General features: G+C 38.6%; 1 protein-coding gene across 4 annotated transcripts in view; it reads left to right on the top strand.

The window, feature by feature from the left end:
* MACROD2 (mono-ADP ribosylhydrolase 2) overlaps positions 1–13,150 on the top strand; it is a 1,347,099-nt gene that overhangs the window by 1,272,182 nt on the left and 61,767 nt on the right. For all 4 annotated transcript variants that reach the window (XM_038394327.2, XM_043512065.1, XM_043512066.1 and 1 more), the window contains 2 exons: positions 96–158; positions 3,750–3,818. In XM_038394327.2, the coding sequence (XP_038250255.1) occupies positions 96–158; positions 3,750–3,818 (132 nt within the window). The remainder of the gene's footprint in view (positions 1–95; positions 159–3,749; positions 3,819–13,150) is intronic.

Below are 13,150 nucleotides of genomic sequence, written 5' to 3'. Positions count from 1 at the left end.
ACAGTTTATGCTACATTGGTTACAATTAATTTCAGTGCTTCTTGTTACCAATAAAAAGATACTTCATAAATAATTTTGTGTGGTTTTCTTGATAGATGATAATAGCAGAGAAGAGAAGCAAAGTAATGAAGAAACTGAGGGCCAGAGCCAAGAAGCAGGTTTGTGCTGAGCTCTTTAAAGCATTCTCTCCCAGGCTTTATCCACCTTGGTGAACAATAACCTTAGTCAATGCTATTGACTGAAAATGTTTGTACGTTTTCACCAGATTAACCCAGGGCTTGTGCAGTTCTCCCATTGGAGACCACAGCTCCATTCATTATGAATGAATCTGTTGCAGTGCAGGAATGCAGACTTTCCTGTTAAATTACTAGCTCCACATTCCCACTTTAAATTGGAATATATCTCGCTAATCCGCTAAATCGAAAAAAATAATTTTCATGCATGTTTACATCAGTGTAGCACTCTATAAGAAAGAATAATGAGAAAAATAAGTTGGGGGAGATGAGGGAGAGATCTAAAGCTGGTCTTTCAAAGTTTTAATGCTACTTTTAGTTTGTAATAACTTTTTTTCCAGTAATTTCTCTGCTGATCCCAGAAAATTGGATTATTAAGATTTACATCCAAACAGAAAGAGTTTACATGTGAAAATCAAAACCTGCAAGTGAATGTCAGAGTTCATAAATTTCAGAGTAGCAGCCGTGTTAGTCTGTATTCGCAAAAAGAAAAGGAGTACCGGTGGCACCTTAGAGACTAACAAATTTATTAGAGCATAAGCTTTCGTGAGCTACAGCTCACTTCATCGGATGCATTTGGTGGAAAAGTACTAGATTTGCAGATGGTATGTTTATAAATGTATTGTTACAAGTTATGAATTGGATATTTTAAAATAAAATGGTACTCTGTTCCAAATGTATCCAGCAAACAGAAATGACAACCAGAATTGAGCAGTTTTCAAAATAACTGATGTGATAAGTTGATAAGTCAAAACCCCTATAAATACCTTTATTCCTTTGGATTTCCAACCCACTGCTACACAGTAAAGTGCTTTTCTTATTTTTTTTAATGTTGTACTAATATACTGGACCAGTGTGTTGCCTACACATACTGAATTCAGGTAGCATGAAACTTCTCTGCTTAGAACTTTTCAATCAGCTCTGAAAGCTTTTATTATTACTTAGTAGATGGAGACCGCCAGTCAATAAATGCAGCGGAGTGAGGCCACAAGGTAGCCTGCCTACGTTACTGAGTCATCTGGTCTGTTGACTGCATTGTGGCTCCTTGTGAAGAGAGAAATTTGTGTTGCGATAAATTTCTTTCCCCCCTTTGCTCCACCCTGTAGAGGAAACGCTGTGTCTGAAAGGCTTTGCCTGTTCTCCTCTGCATTCTACTCTAGTTTTATTCCATTCTCTGTTAAACTGAAGTCATTCTTGGATGCTCGCAATTTATCAGGTTTCATCCATTTACCTCTTCTCCCTGTTCTTACTTTCTTTAATCTTACCACAACAAAAACACACGTGCACTAACTCATGTTCTTCAAGGGCCTGATCCAGAGCCTATTGAAGGCAATGGAAAGACTCCCATTGACTTCAATGGGCCTTGGAGCCAGCCCTCTAAGCTCTGGACTCACCAGGGTAAGCAGCTTCCTTGCAGACTACAGTATCATACAAGAGATTTAGAACAAAGCAAGTCACCAATCACACTTCCTTTCCTACACTTAATAGCTTCACCTCTGCAGTGCTCATAGACTTAAGCAGCCAAAGGGCAAGAGTCATGAGATCACTGAATTTTGGGTCTTTTGTGTTGTAGCGAGTTGCAGTACCAGCATGTAGATGCTTTGAAAATTCTGCATAACCTTTGCCTGATGAACCATTAGTTCAGTATTCATCTTTTAACTTTACAAAATAGTGCTTTGCTTTAGTTCAAAGCAGTCCAAACTCCAGAGGTTTCTGCTCAACCTAGATAAATTACCTTCTAAAAATACCGAGTGGCCTCACTACAACATTCAAATATTTTAGCTATATCTTCTGATGAAATGCATATTTCCTGTGTTTATTAACTCATGAAACAACTCAATTGCGATGAGCTGCATTTCATCTTTCCCATGGGAAGCAACTGTGAAAATGCTTACCTTTTAAAATTATTACTTAGCTTGCTTGGGTGTTGTTTCTTTCAGAAGTGCCATTATGACGTGTCACTGTTACAAGCTGTTACACTTAGTTTATCAGAAACAATGATGTTCATTCTTTTACTGTCGTTTATAATATTGGTACTCAGTGTATCATGACTAAACTTTCAGATCGTAGGGTTATTGTTGGATTCAGCATTATTCAGGGGGGCAAAATAATGCATGGAACTTTTAAGACAACTTCTATTTCTGTCCATTGTTTACTTGGCAATATACATGTGAAGTTACTTTATTTTCATGCACATTTGCTGGCGAAATGTAGAAAATATAGTCAGCTGCACACACAAAAAAATCTAATCATTATGAAGAACATGCTTATTATTAGGAAGTTTGTAAGGAGCAACATTTTAACTGCTTTCCAAGTGTGAAAATTCCTTCTCCTCAGGCAGCTGTCTTTTGTAAATCAAAAGGGAGATCTTTCATGGGATAATAACAAACACATCACAAATATATTACTTTTAAAATTCCAAAAGAATCTAAACTATCATCACTAAACATCTGAGCTAATACTCTTAAAAAGTACTACATCAGTTTGTAGCCTTTAGCACAGTGGTTAGGAAACTCATGGGGGGAGACTCAGGTCAAATTCACATTGAACTTGGGTGTCCTATGTTGCAGAAGACTGCCCTAGCTCCTGGGCTATTGAATTGAACCTGGGTCTCCTGCATCCCCTGTGAGTTCTCTAGCTGCTGAGCTAAAGGCTACAAAGTGACATAGCACTTTCAATTCTGATCATTGCCAATCTCTCCCAAATGAAGCTGTTCCACTTTTCGTAAATAATTGGTCAGTGGAGCAAGGACATGAACTTGGGTCTCCCAAATCATAGATTAGTTCCCTGACCACCAGGATATTGAGTCATTCTTCTTATTATTCCTCACCCAGTTACTATTCATTGTCATTATAAACACATTTGAATTGCCACTATGCATGACAAAATTTCACTCTGCTCTAGTAGTCCATACATTTCATTGTCCAGAGGAGTTGTTTGCATGTGAATCCTCTAACCAGGTTCTTATTAAAATATTTTGCAAAATTTACATCTTGATCCCTCAAGGTGCTACCAAAGCTCTTAGGCCCCAATTCAGGAAAGCACGTAAGCATATGTTTTAAGTCCCATTGAAGTCAGTGGGAATCAAACACATGCTTAAAGTACAGGTTTCAATGCTCTACTCAATATGGAAGTATTATGCACATGCTTAAATGCTCCCTGGACTGGGTCCAGAGTGCTTGTAAGATCAGGCCCCTGTAGTCCTTGCAAAGTGAGGATTTTGCAGCACAACTTACCCATGAGGTGGATATTATTATTATTATTATCCATTTCTTACAGGGAGGGAAGCAGAGTGGAGATTTAGGGCTTAATCCAAATTTATCATGGCCATTGATGGGAACAGGACTAGGCCAATGGAAGCCCATGGAAAAGAAGGAAATAGAACCCAGATGTACTGACTCCTCAGACTTATCTTCTAGCCACAAAGGCTACTGGATGCATTAGGTGTACCAGTCCACCCATCCTATTATCTAATAAATAACCACTATTTCTCTTTCGCTTCCTCCATTTGTACAGATGAGGCAAAACTGACAGCTGTACCCAGCCCACCATCAGAAGAAGGAGTAGAGCTGTGCGAGGATAAAGGTACAGATTGCAAGATGCATCTCAAACTACTCAATCCCAAGAAGATACTTCTCAGGGCCATATTTTCCTTTATGTCTGGAAGAAGCCAGACTGAGACTTAAAAAATCAGAAATCAGCTACAAACTTAGATTTTAATTTTAAAAAGACTTTCTAATGCAATGCTTGGCAACTGCTATTGTGCCAGGATGAGAGGTGCCATGAAATCTTAGTTCTCAGCATTATGGAGTTAATATAACAATGCCATGCTTGAAACATCAGGTATAGACCCCAGACCTGATCTCAGTAGGATGACTTGTGCATAAAATTAAGTGCATGCATAAATCTTTGAAGTATCAAGTCCCTAATTAGTTCTGTCCTGATAGAAAAAAAGATAAAAACAGTAACTATAAACACATCATGGGGAGGCAGAAGGAGATGAAGTCATAATTGAGAGAGAGAAAGTAATGTTTATCTTGTGCAGATTGTTCTGGGCACTCAGATCATTTAGATTGTGATAAATATTTAAAAGTGTCACGGGGCCAAATGACAGAGAGTTTAGGAAACAAGACAGAGAGGCGACTTAATGTTTCAAGCTGGGATTTTCCTGTTTTGTTGTTTCATTTATAGATAGGAGACCGACACACAGACATACAGTTCTTGATCCTTTCTATGGTATCACACCATTAATTACTCATGCTAGTCTAGATTGTCTTAGAATTCTTTTTGGTATGTGTAAAAAAAAAACAACATAGTGATTTATAAAACCTTTGCAGCTGGTAATTCAAAACAGGAGTTATGTTATCTATCATAAATATCGTCCATCAGTGCAGCCTTCAAGTAAGACTGCTAGAGAATTTTAATGCATTTTACTGAGATAACATAATTATTAACTTATTTATTTTAAGTTAATGTTCAATTCAATGCCACCACCCTACTCTCTCTCTATCTCTCTCTCTTTTTTTTTTTTTGATAGTGTGAGGAAGTGCTTGTGAAATCTCACTCTTTTGTTTCAAAATAGCATATTAAGGAGCCCACAGTCTTTACCTGATTATGGGTTCAACGCTCAGTTTAGGGTGATTTTCCTGCTCTCTCAACTGGCTGATAGAAACGCCATATAGATGTTTTTTAAAAACCTGGCCAGAATATTTGTGCTTGACATTGAAATCCTCCTAGATTAAGGTCACAGCAAGGCTAACAGCATTCAGAAATAGTGAGAGTTCATTCTAAGCATGGTTGGTGATTAACCTTCATTTATGCCTCCTCTTTACCAATATATGACCTATTTATGAGGGCCACGTCTATAACATCTCTTCTGGAAATGTTTATTATAGTCAATATCATCAGTGGGAGGATTTTATTTATTTATTTATTTTTGTTTTCTTGGGTCTTAATGGAGATCTTGAAATTTAGATATTACTTTGCATCCTTGCTCCTGATTTTGAACCTTCTGGGTACTTGTTAAGTTGTGAAGTGAATGAATACTGATTTATTTTCCATAGAAATTACCTATCATCTTTATGTGTAACTATTCTTCTAACTTTACCCATACTGTTAATGTACTCTTATCTGGAAACAGGGAAAGGATTTTCTCACTGAGGACAATATGAATGGAAAAGTTAGTTTATCGGCTTCATGTTGATAGAGTAACTGAAGTTAGGAAATTGTGCTTAAAATCTGGCATCACGCAAAGAAATGTATTACGGTACTGTGGCATCTCACACACAAATTCTAAGGACCAGATTCCTAGTTAATCCATCTATGAGCATGGTACAGGGTTGGATGGGGTAGAGCAAAGATAGCATAAAGCCACCTTTGCATTCTCCATATTGTGGGGCAATGCAGTCTGCCTGGCCCACGGTGTAAGTTAAAGCAGCCCATGCTCTGCTTCCATGGCCAAGAATAGACATATTGCAGCACAGTCTGGCCATACCCCTATCTTCTGCCTACCCCAGCGTAGAACCCTTACTGCCAGCCCTGCACCAATCAGGGAGGCCCTTTGTGCAGAGGGTATTCTCAGGGCCAGGGAACAGTTTCTCTCTCTCTCTCTCGTGACTCCATTGTTATGGAAGAACAATGTTAAAGGTCCTTACAGTGACTGAAAATCAAGCCCTATGTGTATATGCTGTAGAGAAAAGACCATTTTATACTATGTTATAATCATAGTATATTTTTGGTGCATATGTGCCTTTAAAAATCCCATACAGCACCAGTGCGTACTGTGGGGTTATTCTTAGACTGTAGGATTTTGTATTACACTGTTTCAGAGACATTCAAATGCCTGGCACTGATTTGTGTAAGTTACCTTTCAACCTTTCTGGTGTTTAGAGTTGGTTCAACCTGAGGAGGAACAGCAAGTAGTTTTTTTAAAGACTGTTATTCCAAAAATACTAGTGCTCAGATAGTCTCTCTGACTGAAGTGGAGCACGTGGGAGCACTAATCTGTAGATTTGGTCCGGGGTGATGAGGCATAGTCTCCAAATTCCTCCCACCTTCTCTGCAGCTCACCACAGCATTGTTCTCCAGCAGTCCCAGCCTGACGCAATTCAGTGCTGACAAAGTACATGTCTTCCCCTTTTATTAGGGGACCTACTATGGAGAAATCTTAGAGGAGCTCATAGAGAAACCGTGATCCCATCACGCCTGTGGATCATGCTGACGATTCGTGTTTGGATGCTTCCCTAGCCTTTGGTAGCCAGCCACCCTGCCAGTTGGAGAAGGAGGGAGGCAAAGCATACCCTTGAATAGAAGAACTGGGAGGTAACTCCCATGAGACAGAATGCATGGTTAGAGAGAGCATTGGACCAAAACTTCTGAAGACCTAAAATAAATGGCCATAATTTTAAATATATATATTGAATTTAAAAATGTAATTAAGATTCCAAACCATTAACCATACAATATAGGTAGGCTTGGAAGGAGTTGATGATGATAAAAATTTACAGACAGTCAAAATAATAAAATGCTACTTGAGAACTTAAAGTTTTATTTATGGACATTTACTTTGTGTATTTTGACACATGATGTTGACAATTTGTGTTTTAACTTTAAAGATAAAGCTTAAACTTTATGAATTTCAGTGTCTATTGTCATTAAAGAATTGTCTGACCTCCCCCCCTAATTTTCCACAACTGTGATCATATAAATTGATACAAACAGAAAAAAAAGCTTAAAAGTGAACATCAAGATTATCTGTGCAAATTATAAAAAATAAAAATTGCTTTCTGCCAATCCTAAATATATGTAAGGAGTTAGAACTGACAGATAAATGCATTCTAAAATGAAATAAATTCAAATCAGTTCCTCTACCCTTATCTGGGAAAACCAGTGCTCAGAGGGTAGGTTGCATTTCACTTACAACAGATATCATCACAGACATCTCTTGGGGGGAAAAGAAGTGATGCTCTCCATGCCATTTGAGATATTTGTGAAATAACAGCCATTGCAGGAGAAACACAGAATGAAGGATGAGCTGCTTTTCACATATATTTTTAAATAGAATCAAGGCCCTGATCCTGTAACTTGGCTTTGCATGGGTAGATCACTGTCCCCTACCCCCAGAACCCTTTGCAGGATCAAGGCCTTTTAATTCTACTCAGACACTCCAAATTTCTATATGCTGATTTTAGTCAGTTTAAAAATAATAACTTTCAAAAAGCTTATTAGCAGACAGGAAAATGGCATCTCTATGAAATCCTGGCATTTTTAAAAACAGCCTTCAAACGATTTGCATACTGAGTTAACCAAAACCTGCCAGATCCTGGACTTATAAAACTTTATAATTTATCTTCAGGTAACTGAACGTAAAATATTTTAAGAAATTGTATTTTTCCAGTTCTTTCACCTTATAAATTTGAAGGAAGGTATGTGGCAAATACATTCCAAGCCACACAGCTTCAAAGAGATAGATGTGCACAGCTTGAATCACTGATGAACTACTGAGATTAGCACATCTACTATCCCCATTCTATGAAAATATAAAAGCGTCTTTCAATATGTTACATTTGTTGATAGCAATTCCATAATAGAACAGGTATCATAATTCCAGTTGTAAGCAGTTCTCTTTTCTCTACTAAATTGTTAACACACTGTGGGAATCAGAAAAATGAGAAATAAATTGAATCGTTTCTTTATTTATTGTTTTGATATATGTAAATATATATTGTTTCATAAATCTGAATGTAACTTAATGCTTAAGAAATGTGCCATATTGATAGCCCTGGACAGATAATGACTGAGAGCTTTGTTGCAGTCTATGCTCTAGCTTTTCTTAATTTTCTTATGTATGAATCCACCCTTTTCTATAGGGCCCATCACTAGAAGCAAAAGAGTAGTTCATTTCCCATGCCAACTCAGGCTTCGATTCAAGAACACATTCCCTATTCAGGACAGTACTTAAGCAGATGCTTAACTTGAGCACAGGCTTATGTCCCACTGACTTCAGTGGGTTTGAAACACATCCCTACGTTCTGTCTTAAATAGGGATGGATGTAAGCACATGTGTAAGTGCTTTCCTGAACTGGAGCCTTAGTCCTTAGCATCGCCTCAGATTGAGAACAAGAATGCCAATTGGTGCCAGAAGGTGGTGGCAAGTTTTGAGAAGTTGGAATTAAAGCCTTACTTGGGCCCTCTCTCTCAGTTTTTATTGGTGATTTTACAGAAAAGAGAGAAACAAATATTAAAGGATTTTAATAGGACTTGCATATCTGAACTGTGCAGTAGGCATCTTTGGAAGGCTCTTATAGTCTACTTTAAGACCTCCTTGCATATATCATTGTGAAAGAATATCTCTTCCCTTCCCCACATAAGAGAGATACAGGTTAAAGGAGGTTACTTTCTTTAGAGGAAAATTCTCCAAAAAGGGAGGTCCATGTGGGACATTCTCTTTTCCTGTGGTCTTTAAACAGATGCATCCTTGGTATCCTGCCTCTCCTCAACAGTAAAACAAGACATATTCAGTTTTAGATATCCAGTTCCGCTAATGGTCTTTCTTCCTCTGACAAGCATACGTGGACGTTAGGAATTGTTCTCTGGAAGTATCCTCCTACTGCAGTCTGTGCCGGCTCTCTGTTTACATCATCATAGTATCAGGAACATTGCCTTGTCTCACTGAATCATAGTTTCAAATATAGATAACACCACAAAGAAGTGTTGCTGTTTTATCTTTAAAGTCCTTCATGAATAGCTACTAGCTCATTCTTTGTAGGGTAGCAGTTCTATGCAACACCTTTGGTAGTGCTTCATTACTAACATGCACATTGAAGTAGGTTCTTTATAGGTAGTATATCTCAGTTTAGAGACACTTTATTTATAAACACAGAACACGGTGGTCAGAATGATTAGTGCTCATAAAGCAGATAAAATACCTGTAAGACAGACTGCACACAGTCTGTTATGCCTGCCCATTCAGAATTGTATCAGGACTGCCAACTCATTATAAATAGGCCACTAAACAGCCATTATGTAATAATGATTTTCCTCTGATATTGGCTTACGCTGGTTTTGAATCTCTGACTTTGAGTTTCTGTATCCCATTACAAGTCACTTGCCCCATCAATTCCCCTGTGCCCTGATTTAACAGTGGTTTTGTGTTGCAGCAGAAACAAAAATGAAGCCGTAGGCCTAACTAAGGAGTGTTATGTAACTCTATCAGAGTTTCTGTACATACTGTATCAATTTTAATTCATTAGCACTTAATAAGAACTGAATTTACATTTGAAGGTCAACTAAATTAAATCATATGTTAATTAATTTTTAAAATAAAATATCAATTAATGTATTTCCAGGTGTTCATGGAAGTCTGTGTTCCTTTGGGAACTATAAACCATATAAAGCATGTTACTATTTTTCTGCATTCATTGAATTTCAGTTAAAATGTCAGCCAGCCAGAGGATGTTTTTTCTCTGTAATACTGGAATTAGGAATATGTTTTGGGGAATCCTGTGTTAGACACTGGAGGTAATTGTCCTGCTCTAATCGGCACTGGTGAGGCCTCAGCTGGAATTGTGTGTCCAATTATTTGTACCACACTTTAGGAATGTGGACAAACTGGAGAGAATCCAGAGGAGAGCAACAAAAATGATTAAAGGTCTAGAAAACATGACCTTTGAGGAAAGGTTAGAAAACCTGGGCATGTTTAGTCTTGAGAAAAGAAGGCTGAAGGCCTAATAATAGTCTTCAAATATGTTAAGGGCTATTATAAAGAGGATGGTGATCAATTGTTCTCCATGTCCACTGAAGGTAGGATAAGGAGTAATGGGCTTAATCTTCATCAAGGGAGACTTAGGCTAGATCACAGGAACAAACTTTCCAACTCTAAGGATAATTAAGATCTGGAATAGGTATCCAAAGGAAATTGTGGAAACCCATTATTGGAGGTTTTTAAAAACAGGTTGGACAAACATCTGTCAGGGATGGTCTAGGTTCACTTAGTCCTGCCAGAGGGAGAGGACTGGACTTGATGGCTTCTCAAGGCCTTTCCAGCTCTATGATTCTATGAGTCTAACAAACTCAGTTCATGTAATAAAGAGAACTGTAAGCATCCCGGCGATATGTAAATGCTCATGGATCTTAAAGGTCCTGTTTGATCAGTTGTAGTTCTCACCATGGGAAGAGTCCTGGTGTCCTAAAGACTCAAGAATCAACCCAAGATAAACAAGTCACTAAAAGATTTAAATGGTCCAAATTCAGAGGAGTTGTGTAAGCTGGTATAAATTACATGTCAGTAAGTGAGTGAAAAAAACCGGAATCAAAAGCCAAGGTTTTAAAAAACTAGGTGCCTAAAGTTAGTCTTCTAAGTCCATATTTAGGCACCTAAATGAGTGACCTAATTTTCAAAAGCGCAAAGAAGCCAGCAGCTACCATTGATTTTTTTGAAATTTCACCCATGGGCAGGCCTGGAACATTTTCTGGTATACGAAAAAAAACCTTTTAGATGGAAAAGTTTCAACAGCCTTAACGATACCTGTAACCATGTGTTCCAGTTGCAATGGTCATATTTTCTCTTTGATATGTATACAGATTTCTAGGAAGCCACATTTGCGAGCATGAACCAGTCTGGATCCCCAGTCATCACCAGCATGCCAAATGTTTCTTTTCATAGTGCCCCTCGTACCTCTCATTTTTAGAAATACAGAAGGTTCATTATTTACTTTGTCTTTGAATCTGCCCTCTCCCCAGCTCAGTGTGTCCAGGCTGTGTCCAGATCCTGTCACTCTATCCTCCGTAAAATCTCCAAGATCTGGCCTTTTCTCTCTGTCCGCACAGCTAAAACTCACACCTGGATCTTTATCCATCTCAACTACTGCAACCTCCTCTTACCTGTTTTTGTTGGTACCAATCCTTGATCCATGTAAAATGTGCTGCCTAAATAATCTTCCTGCCCAGTCAATCTGACCGTGTTACCCCCTACCCCCTCTGTGTCCCTTCTCTGACTCTCCATTGCAGAATATGCAATAATGTAAATAATGAACCTTCTGTATTTCTAAAAATATCCAAAGTTACACAGATAGCCTCTTCCTTTATATACATTTACACATGACATTGAATTTGTTATACATGACACTGCCTGTTTTTGGATTGGCTTGGTTACTTTGTAGGAGTCAATCCCTGTACAACATGCTCTGTCTATGTGCTGTTCACATGGAACCTGATGTTTACATTCCAGTTTTATCTTGTCCATAGTCTCTAGCATCAAGGTGTTGTTGTTTATCTTAGCTACCACAGACATCTTGACGCCAGCATAATGTTGGTCAAGCTATTTACAACTTAACCTTCCATTCACATTCCCGTTTATGCCCACTAAGAACTGCTGAGGCAAGTTACTTATGTGAAATCAGACCTACACATGGCCAGTAGGTCCTTCCATGGTGCTAATCACTCATGTGGCCACTAGGGTCTTCCATGGTGCTTATCACTTGTGATGCCAGTATGGCCTTCAACAGTGCTAATTGCTATTTTGGCTCTTAAGGCCTTCCACAGTACTAATCACTAGCATGATCAATAAGGCCTTGTCAACTATTCTTGGTGCAGTCTCTCTAGGGGGTCTCAGCTTTTTCCTAACTAGTCTCTTTCAATTTGTCTGCAATTAGTCCAGTCCATACATTATTAACTTAAATTGAGTCAATCAGCCCTTCAATTCCGGGGCTTACAGTCTCCTTTTGTCCCCTTATGGGTTTCTCAGAGGCTGCCTTGCATGGGGTTCTTGCCCCTCTGCTATCCCAGGCGTTTTTGCCTCCTTTTCCCCTCTGTTCTCCCTGCTTTGTAGTTGGGCTTGTTTTCTGTATTGGTCATGGCTCCACCATTCACAGTCCTGGATGCTACCTGAGGGTCCTATCAACCTGACTGCCTGTCACCAGAAAAGACTCTCCTCTTCCTTCTGTCTATTACCATTAACCCCACTACAGGCCTTCTATGGCACTAATTGATAAAGTGGCCACTAGGGCCTTTTCCTGTACTAATCACTAGCACGGCCTCTAGGACTTTTTAATGTGATAATCAGAAGCATGACCAGTAGGGCCTTTTACTGTGCTAATCACTCACATAGTCAGTAGGGCCTTCTATGGTACCAGCTGCTACCATGGTCAGTAGGACCTTCCACTATACTAATCAGCAGCTTGGCAACTAGGACTTTTTGTGATGCTAATCACTAGCATGGGCACTAGGGCCTTAACTAAACTAATTGCTGCCATCATCACAAAGGCCTTCTATGGTGCTAATCACTAGCATGGGCAGTAGGAATTCCTGGCACTTATCTATTTTATTGTTTTATTTATGTATCTTATTAATTTTTTAAATACTCACTGACTGGAAACCATTTAGCAGTAATCATATCTGGCCTATGAAAACATGATTCCATTAGCCTCCCTTTCCCATTCCATCTGGTTGTAGTGTACCTGTTGGCTGCATCTTGTTTTAATAATATTGCAAGCTCTTTAGGGTAGGCAACCATCTCTCGCTTTGTTTTTGTACAGGGCCTAGCATTGTGCATAGCTCTGATCCCAAATGGAGCCTCTAGATGCTACCACAATATAAATAATTAATTATGGTCTGCACTCTGATTCTGTTCAAGCAGGAAATTGTCTTTCCTCTTGGAAACTCCCTGCGTTGTTAAGAGGAAATTTCCCTCCATTCCAGTCTAGAATGATTAGACTCCATAAAGATGGATTAAAATGAAATCTTGGCAGATATAAAAATAACATTTTAAAGTCAAAGCTCAAGAATATCTCCCTAAATTCTCATAAATCACCATTTTATAGTATTCCATTTTAACACATTTTTCTCAATTTATGAGGCACAAGAATACCCTAATCATGTGCCAGCTTCCATGCACACCATTACCTGTAATTTTGGATGCC

This window comes from Dermochelys coriacea, chromosome 3 (assembly GCF_009764565.3).
Source record: "Dermochelys coriacea isolate rDerCor1 chromosome 3, rDerCor1.pri.v4, whole genome shotgun sequence".
Lineage (NCBI taxonomy): Eukaryota > Metazoa > Chordata > Testudines > Dermochelyidae > Dermochelys > Dermochelys coriacea.
The sequence above is the reverse complement of the archived record's forward strand: the minus strand, read 5'-3'. Positions and strand labels throughout refer to the sequence as shown.